General features: G+C 37.6%; 1 protein-coding gene across 2 annotated transcripts in view; it reads left to right on the forward strand.

Moving 5' to 3' along the window:
- Window positions 1-7,733: 7,733 nt before the first annotated feature.
- LOC143227847 (EF-hand domain-containing protein D2 homolog) overlaps window positions 7,734-13,751 on the forward strand; it is a 16,174-nt gene continuing 10,156 nt past the window's right edge. Inside the window, exon 1 of one of the 2 annotated variants that reach the window (XM_076459168.1) lies at window positions 7,734-8,170. In XM_076459168.1, the coding sequence (XP_076315283.1) occupies window positions 8,016-8,170 (155 nt within the window). In that variant the 5' untranslated portion in view covers window positions 7,734-8,015. The remainder of the gene's footprint in view (window positions 8,171-13,751) is intronic. The other variant, XM_076459170.1, reaches the window with a different exon arrangement.

Below are 13,751 nucleotides of genomic sequence, written 5' to 3' on the forward strand. Positions count from 1 at the left end.
GTGTTAAGAAAGAAAATTGTGTATATTACTCTTGTTGGCAAATATAAGTTTGACCTTTCTCTACGTTTAATTAACTTCTGAATTTAAATTACAATTTAACTCAGTTTTAGACAATTTTAAATTGTAATACCTAACATTATAAACTGGAGGCTTGTCCGAGATAAATTGTAATATGTATTATGTTTTATATTAAATTTTTATAGGTCGAAATTCCAGTGGTTAGCGTAAAGGTGCGTGAATTTAGAAATCCTTGGTTTCCGTCCCATTCCCATTACTGTCAAAAATTAACCTCTCTCCATACTATGAGGCTGTGGACGGGTTATAAACATAATGTTCACATCTCACTATTTGGTCTTACAAGCTTGATCCAATGGTTGGTAGTCGGTTATGTTGACTAGCTGCCTTCTTTCTAGACCATCACTTCAAAATTAGGAACAGGTGGCACAGATAATCTTCGAGTAGCTTTGCGCGAAATTAAAAAAAAAAAACAACCAAAGAGAGTTCGGCGTGAACATTTGAACTTCCTTGTTCAAACATAGAGCCCTAGGGTATCGTTTATAGCTGAATATTTTATTTCTTCTGTCGATCATTTCAAGCCATGAAAACATGTTTCGACTAGCTAGCAACTGGTCTGTTACGAGACTTTTGAAGTTCGCCTAACCCTATCAAAGAGTGATATATTACATAAAACTGCTGTCCTTATGAAACCTAAAATATCTAGGTTTAAAATTACTAATACTGAACGAATAACACAGTTCTTCATTATTTAATTTTCTACACATTACTGTGTTAAATTACGTAGAGGCTTAGTTCATAAAGATCTATATTTTACACGGAATTAACACGCAGCTGCGTCATAAAATAATGGTGTTTTTTTTTTCTTCAAGGCCAGAGGTTGAAAACGTCAATACGTGGTTATTGGGTATATGATTTAGTTCTAGTACGTGAGATAGGATGGCGCTGCGGCAGGTCTGAAGGCTTAAATTAAGACACAAAAATCGGGTTTCGATACCAGTGGTGAGCACAGCACAGATATCTCATTGTGTACCTTTATTTATAACAAAAACAAATATTGATGAAGCGTTTAAAATGGTAAAAAATTACTTGGTTTTAGTTTGTTTGTTTTTGAATTACGCGCAAAGCTGCACGAGGGCTATCTGCGCCAGTAGTATAAGACTAGAGGGAAGACAGCTAGTCATCACCACCCTCGCCAACGCTTGGGTTACTCTTTTACAAACGAATAGTGGGATTGACCGTCACATTAAACGCCCTCACGGCTGAAAGGGCTAGCATCTTTGGTGCGATGGGGATTCGAACCCGTGACCCTCAGATTGCGGGTCGAGCGCCTTAATCACGTGATCATGGCGGGCGCGTTGTTAAAGAATATCTTTACTGCTTATATCCTAATACAAAACTTTCGAATCACTTTTACCACGACTTTTTTCAAACAAAATAATTTTGAACTAATAAATATGCGCATAAAATATCGATATTTATCTATAATGTTTATCGTCCTCCGATGGTACAGCGGTAAGTATATACAACGCTAAAATTATGGATTCGATTCTCTTCAGTGGACTCAGCAAATAGCTCGATGTGACTTTGCTATGAGAAAACACGCACACTCACAGGCTCGGCACGGCCAGGTGGTTAAGGCACTCGACTCGTAATCTGAGGGTCGCGGGTTCGAATCCCCGTCACACCAAACATGCTCGCCCTTTCAGCCGTGGGGGCGTTATAATGTGACGGTCAATCCCACTATTCGTTGGCAAAAGAGTAGTCCAAGAGATGGCGGTGGGTGGTGGTGACTAGCTCTCTTCCCTCTAGTCTTACACTGCAAAATTAGGGACTGCTAGCGCAGACAGCCCTCGAGTACCTTTACGCGAAATTCAAAACAAACAAACACACATCTACACATAATTGTTATCGCCTCGTAAATGGTTAACAATAACGCAGAAAACTGTTTAAGTAGGTTCATCTGCACTTTCGTCCTCATGGCTCTTAGTTCAGTAACTAATCAATTAGATTGAATGATACACTGACCTTTATGGTTCTTCATTAAGTAACTGATTAGTTAGGTTCAACTACACAATGGTGCTTATGTCCCTAAGTTCAGTAGCTGCTCAACGTGATTAAACTGCACATTTGCCTCTATGGCTCTAAATTCTGTAACTGCTCAGTTAGGTTTAAGTGCACTACGTTCTTACTGCTAGTTAGGTTTAAGTGCGCTACGTTCTTACTGCTCAGTTAGGTTTAAGCGCATTACATTCTAACTGCTCAGTTAGGTTTAAGTGCACTACGTTCTTACTGCTCAGTCAGGTTTAAGTGCACTACGTTCTTCATGGTTCTAAATTGAGTAACTAATTATTATGATCCTTTATTTTTCCTAAGAAAATTTTAGGATTAGTTCAAGTTATCAATTCTCTTCACCAGTGTTACCAGTATATGAAGTTTTCCTTGGACACTGATTATTCGAAGCGCACAGACTTTCTGTGCGCTGCCTTCTAATGATATCGAAACACGAATTTTAGCGCAATGGGTTCTAAAGGTTGCCAATGAGTCACCAGGTGGGGTGGGTTGCTTATAATTTAGTTTTCGCTCTAAAGTCTTATAGATTATACAAGACTCTATTGTATTGTCTAGTTGAGAAAATGTGTATGTTGTGGAAAATAAAAGATATGTTTACTAGTGGTTATTATACAATGTAAATATAAATACAGTAGAGTATATATGCATTTTTTATTCGTGTCGTTTTTGAAAAAAATGATTGTTTTACACGTCTTGCATTAGAAAGAAGTTTTGTGACAAAGTTCATGAAAAACGTTATATTTAAAGATTATTAAAAGAATCACACAAAGTGGACAGGTGGGTTAAGGCGTTTGACTTGTAATCTGAGGGTCGCGGATTCGAATCTCCGTTTCACCATATATGCTCACACTTTCACGTCTTACGGCCTGGCATGGTCAGGTGGTTAAGGCACTTGACTCGTAATCTGAGGGTCGTGGGTTCGAATCCCCGTCACACCTAACATGCTCGTCCTCTCAGTCGTGGGAACGTCATGATGTGACGATCAATCCCACTATCCGTTTCTAAAAGAGTAGCCTCAGAGTCGGCGGTAATGACTAGCTGCCTTTCCTCTAGTCTTACACTGCTAACTTAGGGACGGCTAACGCAGATAGTCCTCGTGTAGCTTTGCATGAAATTGAAAAACAAACAAAAACCATACAGTTGTGAAATGTCGGTAATATATTTATCGTTTGTTAAAATATTACATGTAAATTTCTGAATCAGATACACATTTTATGGTTTCATAGATGATCCAAAATATGGGTATGTATTTATACAACGTGTCTAACTTTAACGAAGTATATAGAGTTAGGTTTCTGAATTTCGCGCAAAGCTACACGAGGGCTATCTGAGCTAGCCGTCCCTAATTTAGCAGTGTAAGACTAGAGGGAAGGCAGTTATTCATCACCACCCACCGTCAACGCTTGGGCTAGCTACTCTTTCACGAACGAATAGTAAAATTAACCGTCACATTATTACGTCCTCACGACTGGAAGGGCGAGCGTGTTTGGTGTGACGGGGATTCGAACCAGCGACCTTCAGATTACGAGTCGAGCGCCCCCTAACCACGTGGCCATGAGAGTTAGGTTATTTTACTCGATTCGTATCCTTATCTAACCACACAAACTCAAATATTCGGTCACGATGAAACACTCTTTCATAAAGTTCTGTTAAATCCACAGAACATCTCCGCCAATGTTTATACTATCAGTAATCACCTTATCTTGTTAACAGCAGAGACCCTATTCTTTATAAAGGTCGAATTAGTCATTTACGTTTTTACAGTTCATAACATAATTTTCGGAACTCAACAAAACATTACATTTGTAAACAACTTTTAGAAGATGACACAGAAGGTTTATTCGAAACTGAAATAGTAAACAAAACACGTTCAAAATGCTTATTTCACGCGCAATTTCTTTAAAATATATAAATATATACTCTTCAAAAAAAGAAACGCAAAAGGGATATTTTTTTTTTATTCTAAAGAGAAATATATGTAATAACGTTACAAGGTCAGAGTATGTGATGTTACACGTGTTAAGGCACTGATTGTCAGACCAAAATGGCAATAAAAGTTGTGCACTTTGAAAACGGAGAAAAACATCGGATTTTTCGCCAAAACGCATTCGTGTCCAATAAATTTGTTTGAGAGATCTGCATGTTCTGCAAGTGCAACATGTGCAAAATCCCTATAAAAGTGACGGGTTTTCGGTTTCCATAGCTCAGTGTTAAGCCACCGACACGCAATACAGTTACGCCAAGACTGACTGAAGTACAACGCAACAACGCCATTGGTCGCTTGGAAGCAGGCGAATCTCGATCAGATGTTGCCAAAGCTGTGATTGTGCACCCAAGCACCATAACAAGGCTATGGAATCGTCACCAACAACATGGATCAACTCGTGACCGTCCACGATCTGGCAGACCTCGTGTGCAGGATGTTGACAGATTTGGCGGTGGCAGCGTCATGATGTGGGCTGCCATCGCCTACAATGCCAGAACAGACCTTTTGCACATTCAAGGGAATCTTACGGCTCAACGATACGTCGACGAGATTCTTAGGCCCCATGTGCAACCCATGATGGTGAACGTCAACGACGTTTTTCAACATGACAACGCCCGTCCTCACACAGCCCGACTCACCACTGTCTTCTTGAGACATCACAACATCAACGTTCTTCCCTGGCCCTCCAGATCATCAGATTTAAACCCCATCGAACATCTTTGGGACGAGTTGGACCGACGTCTGCGACGGAGACAACCTCAACCGCAGACTCTACCTCAGCTTGCAGCAGCTTTGCAGGCTGAGTGGATAGCCATTCCACAGGATGTGATTCGTCATCTCATCGCTTCCATGGGCAGGAGATGCCAAGCAGTTATTGATGCTCACGGGGGGCATACTCGTTATTGACGTTAAACTTCAACTAGTGAGCGTGGACTTCGCCTTTGAGTCTTTGGATGTTCAGCAGTGAATGTGCAAAGTTTCACACATGTCATACAGAACTACCCGGAATAAACTTGTTAACAATTTGTCTCATATTTTGCCTTTTGCGTTTCTTTTTTTGAAGAGTATATATTTTCTTTTTGATAGCTCAAAACGACACAAAACTATTTTCTGAAAAACGGCCTTTGTGAAGTCATTTTCATAACACAGCATCAGATGAAAATCGTGTTTTAAACATTTTACGGTGTGTTTTAGATTTGTAAGCATTCGGGGACAAAGTCTTGGCTTATTTAGTCTATATATATATATGTTGTTCTGAATTAAGCACAAAGCTACGCAATAGGCTATCTGGCCCATTACGGGTATCGAAACCCGGTTTTCAGAGTTGTAAGTCCGCAGGGGCCTACATATATGCATTGATATATGCTGACTAAAATATAATACATATATATGTGAAAACTAAGTTTAAACAGCTTTTCATTTCTTTGTTTAGTTGGAATTAATTACATATATAGGTTGTCTCACGCTCTGGATTAAGTACACTAGAAGTTTCGAAGAATTAAAGGATTGGTTACCACACATTTTCCATTAGACGTTTACAGATATAAGTCTCTCTAGTCTCCTATGTTTATCTCAAAATCATAACATTATCGCACGTGACTGTGTGCGTCAATGCAGCTCCGCTTGGAACAGCTTGTATTCAAAATAAATTACAACCCAGATGTCGTGGAAAAACTCGAGTATTGTCTACCAAGCTTTGAGAAAAGTTTCAACTGTAAATATCCGCATATTTCCTGATTAAACAAATGTGAAACGAATTAAGATAAATTTTGGACGTGCATGCAAAAATGTTTACTTAATGCACACTTCGCTTCGAACTAGTTTAATAATCTTAGGTTTTTATACAAGTCCCGTTTTACAAGCACATCTCGCTTCAAACTGGTTCAAAAAGAACTTAGTTAGATCTCTTTCTCTACAGACATCTCGCTTGGTAGTGGTTTAAGAGGTCCAGATGTGTGTTTTACTATTTTCAAATCTTTGCCATATTCTTGTTATTCTAACTTCGAATTTGATATAGTTTGTTTGTTTTTTGAATTTCGCGCAAAGCTACTCGAGGGCTATCTGTGCTAGCCGTCCCTAATTTAGCAATGTAAGGCCAGAGGAAAGGCAGCTAGTCATCACCACCCACCGCCAACTCTTGGGCTACTCTTTTACCAACGAATAGAGGGATTGACCGTCACATTATAACGCCCCCACGGCTGAAAAGGCGAGCATGTTTGGCGCGATGGGGATGCGAACCCGGGACCCTCAGATTACGAGTCGCACGCCTTAACACGCTTGGCCATGCCGGGCCCGAATTCGATATAAAGGACTTTTATGTTTTAATTTGAAATTAAATCAAGTTTCGTTAAATTAACCACACAAAAAGGGGATAATGTAAGTTATTGGCTAGGGCACGGGTTGGACCTGGCGGGTGCGTTATAAAGGCAAGTCAATCCATTAGCGTGGATTGTGGGTGGTAGGATACTGTTAGCTGTCATGTCTCCTCTCATCTAGTCAATAGCTAAAAATTAGAAGCATCTTCAGATAGTCTTAGTAGCGTCACAACTTTCGAAACACCTGGTTGCCAGGAGGAAGAACGGGTGTGATCTAGTGGTTGATGTGTCACGCTGTTATTAATCGAATGATTTGAGGCTCGAAATGTGAAGACACTGAATACGCTCAGCTGTGGACGCATTACGTAATTGATGTCCACCGCATTATTCAGATTAAAATCCGGACAATGTCTCTATGACAACAGGTACTTCTGGTTGGTCCTCTTTCCTCTGGTCAGTAGTTAAAAACTAGGGGTCTGTGGACTGATTATTGAGTCCAGGCGCGTGTTAGGCACAGTTTAGACTGAAATTTTAATCGCAAATTAAAAGCAACATCGAGAAATAATCGATTCATTAGACTTTTTACAAACTTAGAACCAGTCAACAATATTCTTGTAGTTACCAGGGGTGAGATGGCTCGATTGATGTCAGCTTATTGCTACACTTTGTTATCGTTGATGAATGGTTTTATATGACTCTTATACTAAAACTGGTAAGGCATGGCTAGGCGATTATGTCATTCGTCTTGCAATCTGCAGGTCATTCCACTACATGCTCACTATTTCAGCCGCGGGGGCGATATAAAGTAACGGTCAATCCCAGTATTCGTTGGTAAAAGAGTAGCCCAAGAGTTGGCGGTGAGTGGCGATGACTACCTGCCTTCCCTTTGGTCTTACACTGCAAAATTAAGGACGACTAGAGCAGATAGCTTTCATGTAGCTTTGCACAAAATTCAAACCAAACCAAACCACATACAAACTTTATCTCATAATTTCATCTCTTGATTGATTTGAGATCTAATTATAGCCGCGGTTATTGAGGATTACTTGTTGTATTTGTTTGTTTTCTTTTTTGATGTCTTGATGTCTTTCACAATGGAACAAGTTCAAGCGGAACCCCAAAGATTTGGAAAAGCCGCATCATAGTATTTAAATATGTTAATAGATATTTCACGAGGAAAAAAAACTTAAAAGGAAAAAAAAAAGACAGCATTTTGATAAATTGAAACGTAACTTATTTAATGCTCTTGTCTTCCGTTAGTAAACGCATAATAACAGGCCTGACAGTTATCAGAATTGCTAAAAGCACGTGATATTACGAGTATTTAAAATCTTGTTCTCAATTTGGGTTCTGTTCTTCGCGCCTCAAGCTGAATTTCCTTGAACTTGCGCGCATGTCCCGTTACAACATAATAGAACTGTTATAGGAAGCTCGAGGTGTACAGTGCTTGTTGATTTGTCGAGGAGATGTGACTTATGCATGTTTTATGACATTTGTTTAAAACGTAAAGATTGAATAGTGTAAAAATTATATAAAGCCTTATCGGGCGTTTGGAATTCAGGGTATAACATAAGTGCACATTGAGATTTGGGATATTTAACTGGTGAGATTTCGTGTATTTTAATATGGCAGAGCCTGAATTAGCTAGGAAATTAGCCCGTCGTCAGGTCATTAACAGCTTAGAAACTGTTTGTTCGCTTAACCAAACCTTCAACCCTTATGTGGAGTTTCCTGATTTTTCGAAAAAGGAAATCAAAGAATATGAAAAAATATTTAAGATGTAAGTTAGATCTTGTGTTTCTTCACTCTTTATATGGAAAAATAAACTAAGATTCGATTATTATTATTATTATTAGCTTGAAAATTGTTGGCAAGCCTAAATTTTGCCAAAAGTAAAACTTCAAATGGTCATGTGCATTAGGGCGAAGGGTATTCAGTGTCATAAGGTTGAGATTTTATTAATTACTATTAATTAAGTAAGAATGTTTGTTTTATTCGTGGATTGATTACAAACTTGAAAGTATTTGTAATTTCGTATACGCTTGTCGGCCCGACATTTGGCCTTGTGACGTAATTCAAAAGTAAGAATCTTTGAAAGCGATAAAAAAAAATAAGAAAATTGACATGAATAAATTTTAACTTGAATTTTTTTAAATTCCTGTAATCGGTTTATATTTTTTAGAATGTTTTAATTATATTAAACAAGTTTATTAAATTCTAGCCGTTTGGTGAAGGGGTTTGTATGAAATGGTTGTACTTCTATTAGTAGAAGACTTTTGACACGGTGGTACCTTCCCTGTATGGGGGTAATGGTAATGCAATGATGAAGCTTAAGGTTTAGGGAAATATAAATTGATAAAATGGATAATTTACAAAATGTCTGCTGCTAAAGATGCAGACGTACACAGACTGAAGTTGCCGAATATTTGAAATTTTTACAATTGCGGTGATTTGGGGGAGCATTGACGAAACGGTTTCCTAACGTGTGGACTATGTTAATTTTCAAACGGTTTCCTAACGTGTGGACTATGTTAATTTTCAAACGGTCTCTTAACGTGTGGGCTATATGTTAATTTTCAAACGGTCTCCTAACGTGTGGGCTATATGTTAATTTTCAAACGGTCTCCTAACGTGTGGGCTATATGTTAATTTTCAAACGGTCTCCTAACGTGTGGGCTATGCTAATTTTCAAACCTGACCGCAAGATGTTTTAAACTATTAAAATTTACACTTGGAAATTATGTTTATAATCATAGTTATACATTCGAAACGTACAAGCTTTTCCAAAACATTAATGTGATTTGAAAGAAACATGGTAAATTGTTAGGTGTGCATATAGAGTTTTGTTGTGTTCGAACTTAAAGTTGAGTGAATCTTGGATTTGGGTCACAGCAGGCAGTAATGTAATTGAATGTCGGCCCTCAATTAAGAAAACTGAGAAATGTACATCTAAAAGGATTCTGTTACTTCTGCTTGCGTATTATTGTTAACAGTTTAACCATTCTGAAAATCTGCTACTTGGATTTAGCTATAATAAACCTAAGTAAATATAAAAGTCGAACGCGTGGTAATTACATTTCTCGACATCTGTTACCATTAATCAACGATGTTCGTTTTTGTTCTTAAGTTTCTAACTTTGAATAATAATTCTAATCGACTGATACTTCTTGTTTCTAATTTCGATTTGTTTTTGCGCACCCTACATTGTAACTTGTATCTGTAATTTAAATATCTGCAGTAATCTTCTGCTCCTGTCTTGTAAATTTTACCCATTTTGTTTTCACTAATGAAGGGTAATTGTTCATGTAAAGTGTCTCCAGAAAAGCCGAATATTTTCTGCTGTGAAAGGTTACAAAGTGGCTACAAAGATAAAACCTCTTGTATAACATTACACGACTATTTGTTTTAAGTTGTTTCTTTACTGTTGAAACGTCTTCATTACTTTGCACATATTTTCCTTCTGTTCTTATTTTATTATCAAAACAAAAAACTGTTTTTTCCATCGTCTTCATGGAAGTAATGAGTTTTGTTACGGAAACCAGATTTCCCGGTTTCTTCAAGTTGGTACTTTTGTTTTTAACGATATATTTCAGTGGAAATCCCAGTAATGCCCCGCGAGATCCGACCAGCGTGGACGATTTAGGTTAAACCTAAATAAATATATTAAGTTACACAACGAAATGCGATGTTTATAACAAAAGTATATTAAAAACAAAACTCAAAACATCTGGACATTGAGGTAAAGTACCCCCTACATCAAAATTGGTTAACATGACTTTGGTTATCTTATAATGAGGAAGCGTACTACCATTATTGTAGATTACAGAAACCGCAGAACTGTCTCCAGGAACCTGGGCACAGTTTATTTAACATTCGTATATATTTCTATGAAAATAGGTATATCGTGCGTCAGATTTCATCCGTACAAGACTGGTAGTTGGTTAAACAAAATGATATAATAGCAAAAAATGTCAAATACTTACTGTCCGATTTAACTATCAGGTTCCTAAAATGAAGGCTATTTAGAGCCGACGTGTTGGACAAATGTCGCATTCAGGTGTCTAATTAGGTAAACCGCTTATCTTGAGTAGACTAGTTGTGTCTTTTATGCGGTTGCTAAGCTAACCAGTAATTAATTCCAACAAACTATGCGTTTATTTAGCTCTCAAATGTTGAGTGTTTATTTCAAAGTAAGAAAATATATGGCTGAGAAAATGTTTTAAATGGAATTAGTTGTTTTATCGCTGGAAGAAGGGATGAGGGAAGATCTCTGAACACTTTGACTGTAACCCTTTTTAAAACTCTGACGATAATGCACACAAAACTAGTTTAATATTCAACACGATACAGATATAAAAACCAATATTTATTTAATCTTGGTTTTCGTTCGTTTCGTGTGACTGACACCAAACAAGTGTCCTCAGATGCTGCTGAGCAAAACGTGAAAGTAGGTCGCACTGAAATTTGCTGGTAGAAAAAAACAACAACAAACGCACAACGCATCTGAATAGTGAATAATTTTTTTTTTTGTTTAATCGTCAAAGCAGTAAGTAAACCCGAGGGTTAGGTACATATGGTTAAAACTTCTTGTTTTCGTGTATTCACAAAACAAACAAAACAGATTGGTTATTAATGTGTTTGTCTGCTACATACACCCACATTTTTAACCGGCTCATAAACTCAAACAAAGTAAGATGTTTGAATGACTTCGTTATGATTATTAGAAGTTGACTCAAACAAAGCGAGATGGTTTGAATGACTTCGTTATGATTATTAGAAGTTAACTCAAACAAAGCGAGATGGTTTGAATGACTTCATTATGATTATTAGAAGTTAACTCAAACAAAGCGAGATGGTTTGAATGACTTCGTTATGATTATTAGAAGTTTATCGTAATTAGCTCTCCCTCTCCCAGTGACACAGCAACATGTCTGCGGACTGGCATCGCTAGAAACCAGGTTTTGATACCAGTGGTGGACAGAGCACAGATAGCCCATTGTGTAACTTTGGGGTTAATATTAAGCAATTATCGTATTCATAGTGCAATAAAGCTATTAAAGTTGTGCAATCAAAACACTTGGGCCTTTACTGAATATATTGCAAGTTAGTAACAATACATTGTTTTCAATGTTGAAAATAATTAGCTGGAAATACTGTGGTTATTAATTTATAGTGTGAAGAGCTTTTAGGTACCACTAAAAGTCAGGATGGCCCTGACTAAGAATGGCCCATCATGGCCAGGTGGTTAAGGCACTCGATTCGTAATTCGAGGGTCGTGGGTTCGAATCTCCGTTACACCAAATATTCTCGCCCTTTCAGCTGTGGGGGAGTTATAATACGACGGTCAATCACACTATTCGTTGGTAAAAGAGTAGCCCCAGAGTTGGAGGTGGGTAGTGATGACTAGCTGTCTTCCCTCTAGCCTTACATTGCTAAATTAGGGACGGCTATCGCAGATAGCCCTCGAGTAGCTCAAAACAAACCATACGTAAGAAATTAAGCCGTGTCCCAAAATGTGTGAACTTGCGCACGTCACAGTTTAAAATGGCGCACACCATGCAAGTTTGTGTGCCATGTGCACACATTTTATAGTCTCTCCTAAGAAAAATCCTAGCACAAGTGAGGTCTTACTTCGATAATCACTTTGTTGTTGCTAGAAACACTGTGCATCATCCTACCATAACTAGAATAGAATGTGCCTTTATTTAGGTCGATATTCTAACTTCCGTGCACATGTTCTACACGTAGTGAAGTCGTATAAACAATAAACATGTGGTAATCATGTTAGATTACATAAAGTGGTGTAAGCACCGTGCAAAATAAACCACAACTTGTAGGGGGAGTGACAGCTTATTTTTTTGTGATGAACCTTTATAAATATTTGCGAGCGGTGGAAGGGGACAAGGACTGTTGTCTTCTGTTTGTTGAATGTGAGCTGTATAGTGATTTGCTCACAAGAACTTGGGCAAGGCCCCAAACTTTGTGAAGATGTAATTTAATTTGTTCGCGACAGTAGTTGAATACTTCTTAAAATGTTTAAAAATAGTCTCTTAGAACATATCGAACAATATTTTCACCACCTTGAAAACTGTAGTTAACACGCACGTTGAGTTTTGAGGTTCTAGTTAATAGTGTTACTGTTTACAGCAGTGGTTTCCAAACTATAAGTCGCGGCAAGTCACCAAAGTTTCAGCAAATGAAATATAATTAGGAATATAAAATAAAACAGCTACTATAATAATAATAATAATAATAAAATAATATAATTATTATTATTATTATTATCGCATGTGGCAGTAGAGGTGTCTTTCAGGTCAAGGTAAGTATGTTAGGGTGCCGTCAGTGTAAAAAGTTCGAAACCTCTTGTTTTAAAGACCTCTTGATTGTTTATATTTGATAGTAATTATTATTGTTAGTGGTGTATTAACTTCAGCACATTCTCTCACAGATAACGTTCCCACAGTTTAAAGAGGGCAAACTTATGACAGTGTTTTTCTACTTTTAATACGACTCACGCGAGTTTCTCGAAGTTTCAATGTTCGAAATAGTTACGAGTTTGCGTAGCCAAATGTGGTATAACTGGATAGTTTTTGTTTTCTTTAGTTTAAAGTGTTTTTGAAAAAGAGAACGAAACGATTATATACTGATTAGGGTTTACAAGTGTTTGAACATCACGACACAAAATATGCTATGTCACTATTTATTGCTTGGAGTCGAACCCATGATTTTACGTTGTTAGTCCTAACCCTGGTTAATATAAACAATATCCTCGTTATTAAATTATTCTTGGTGAGTTGTGCTGAATATCAAAACTTACATGTTTTTTTTTTCTCTGTAAATAACAACAGTTAAACTTCTGTTGTTAATAACGACCTTAAACATTGAAACTTAAAATTACGTGTAATTATCTCGAGTCTGGGTTTAGTTTCAGCTCTAGTTTAGAAACTCTCGGATAAGAAAGAAAGAGTGTGTGTGCGTGTGTTATCTCGAGTCTGGGTTTAGTTTCAGCTCTAGTTTAGAAACTCTCGGATAAGAAAGAAAGAGTGTGTGTGTGTGTTATCTCGAGTCTGGGTTTAGTTTCAGCTCTAGTTTAGAAACTCTCGGATAAGAAAGAAAGAGTGTGTGTGTGTGTGTTATCTCGAGTCTGGGTTTAGTTTCAGCTCTAGTTTAGAAACTCGGATAAGAAAGAAAGAGTGTGTGTGTGTTATCTCGAGTCTGGGTTTAGTTTCAGCTCTAGTTTAGAAACTCTCGGATAAGAAAAAGAGTGTGTGTGTGTGTGTGTTATCTCGAGTCTGGGTTTAGTTTCAGCTCTAGTTTAGAAACTCGGATAAGAAAGAAAGAGTGTGTGTGTGTTATCTCGA

Source organism: Tachypleus tridentatus, chromosome 10, assembly GCF_004210375.1.
Source record: "Tachypleus tridentatus isolate NWPU-2018 chromosome 10, ASM421037v1, whole genome shotgun sequence".
NCBI classification, from domain to species: domain Eukaryota; kingdom Metazoa; phylum Arthropoda; class Merostomata; order Xiphosura; family Limulidae; genus Tachypleus; species Tachypleus tridentatus.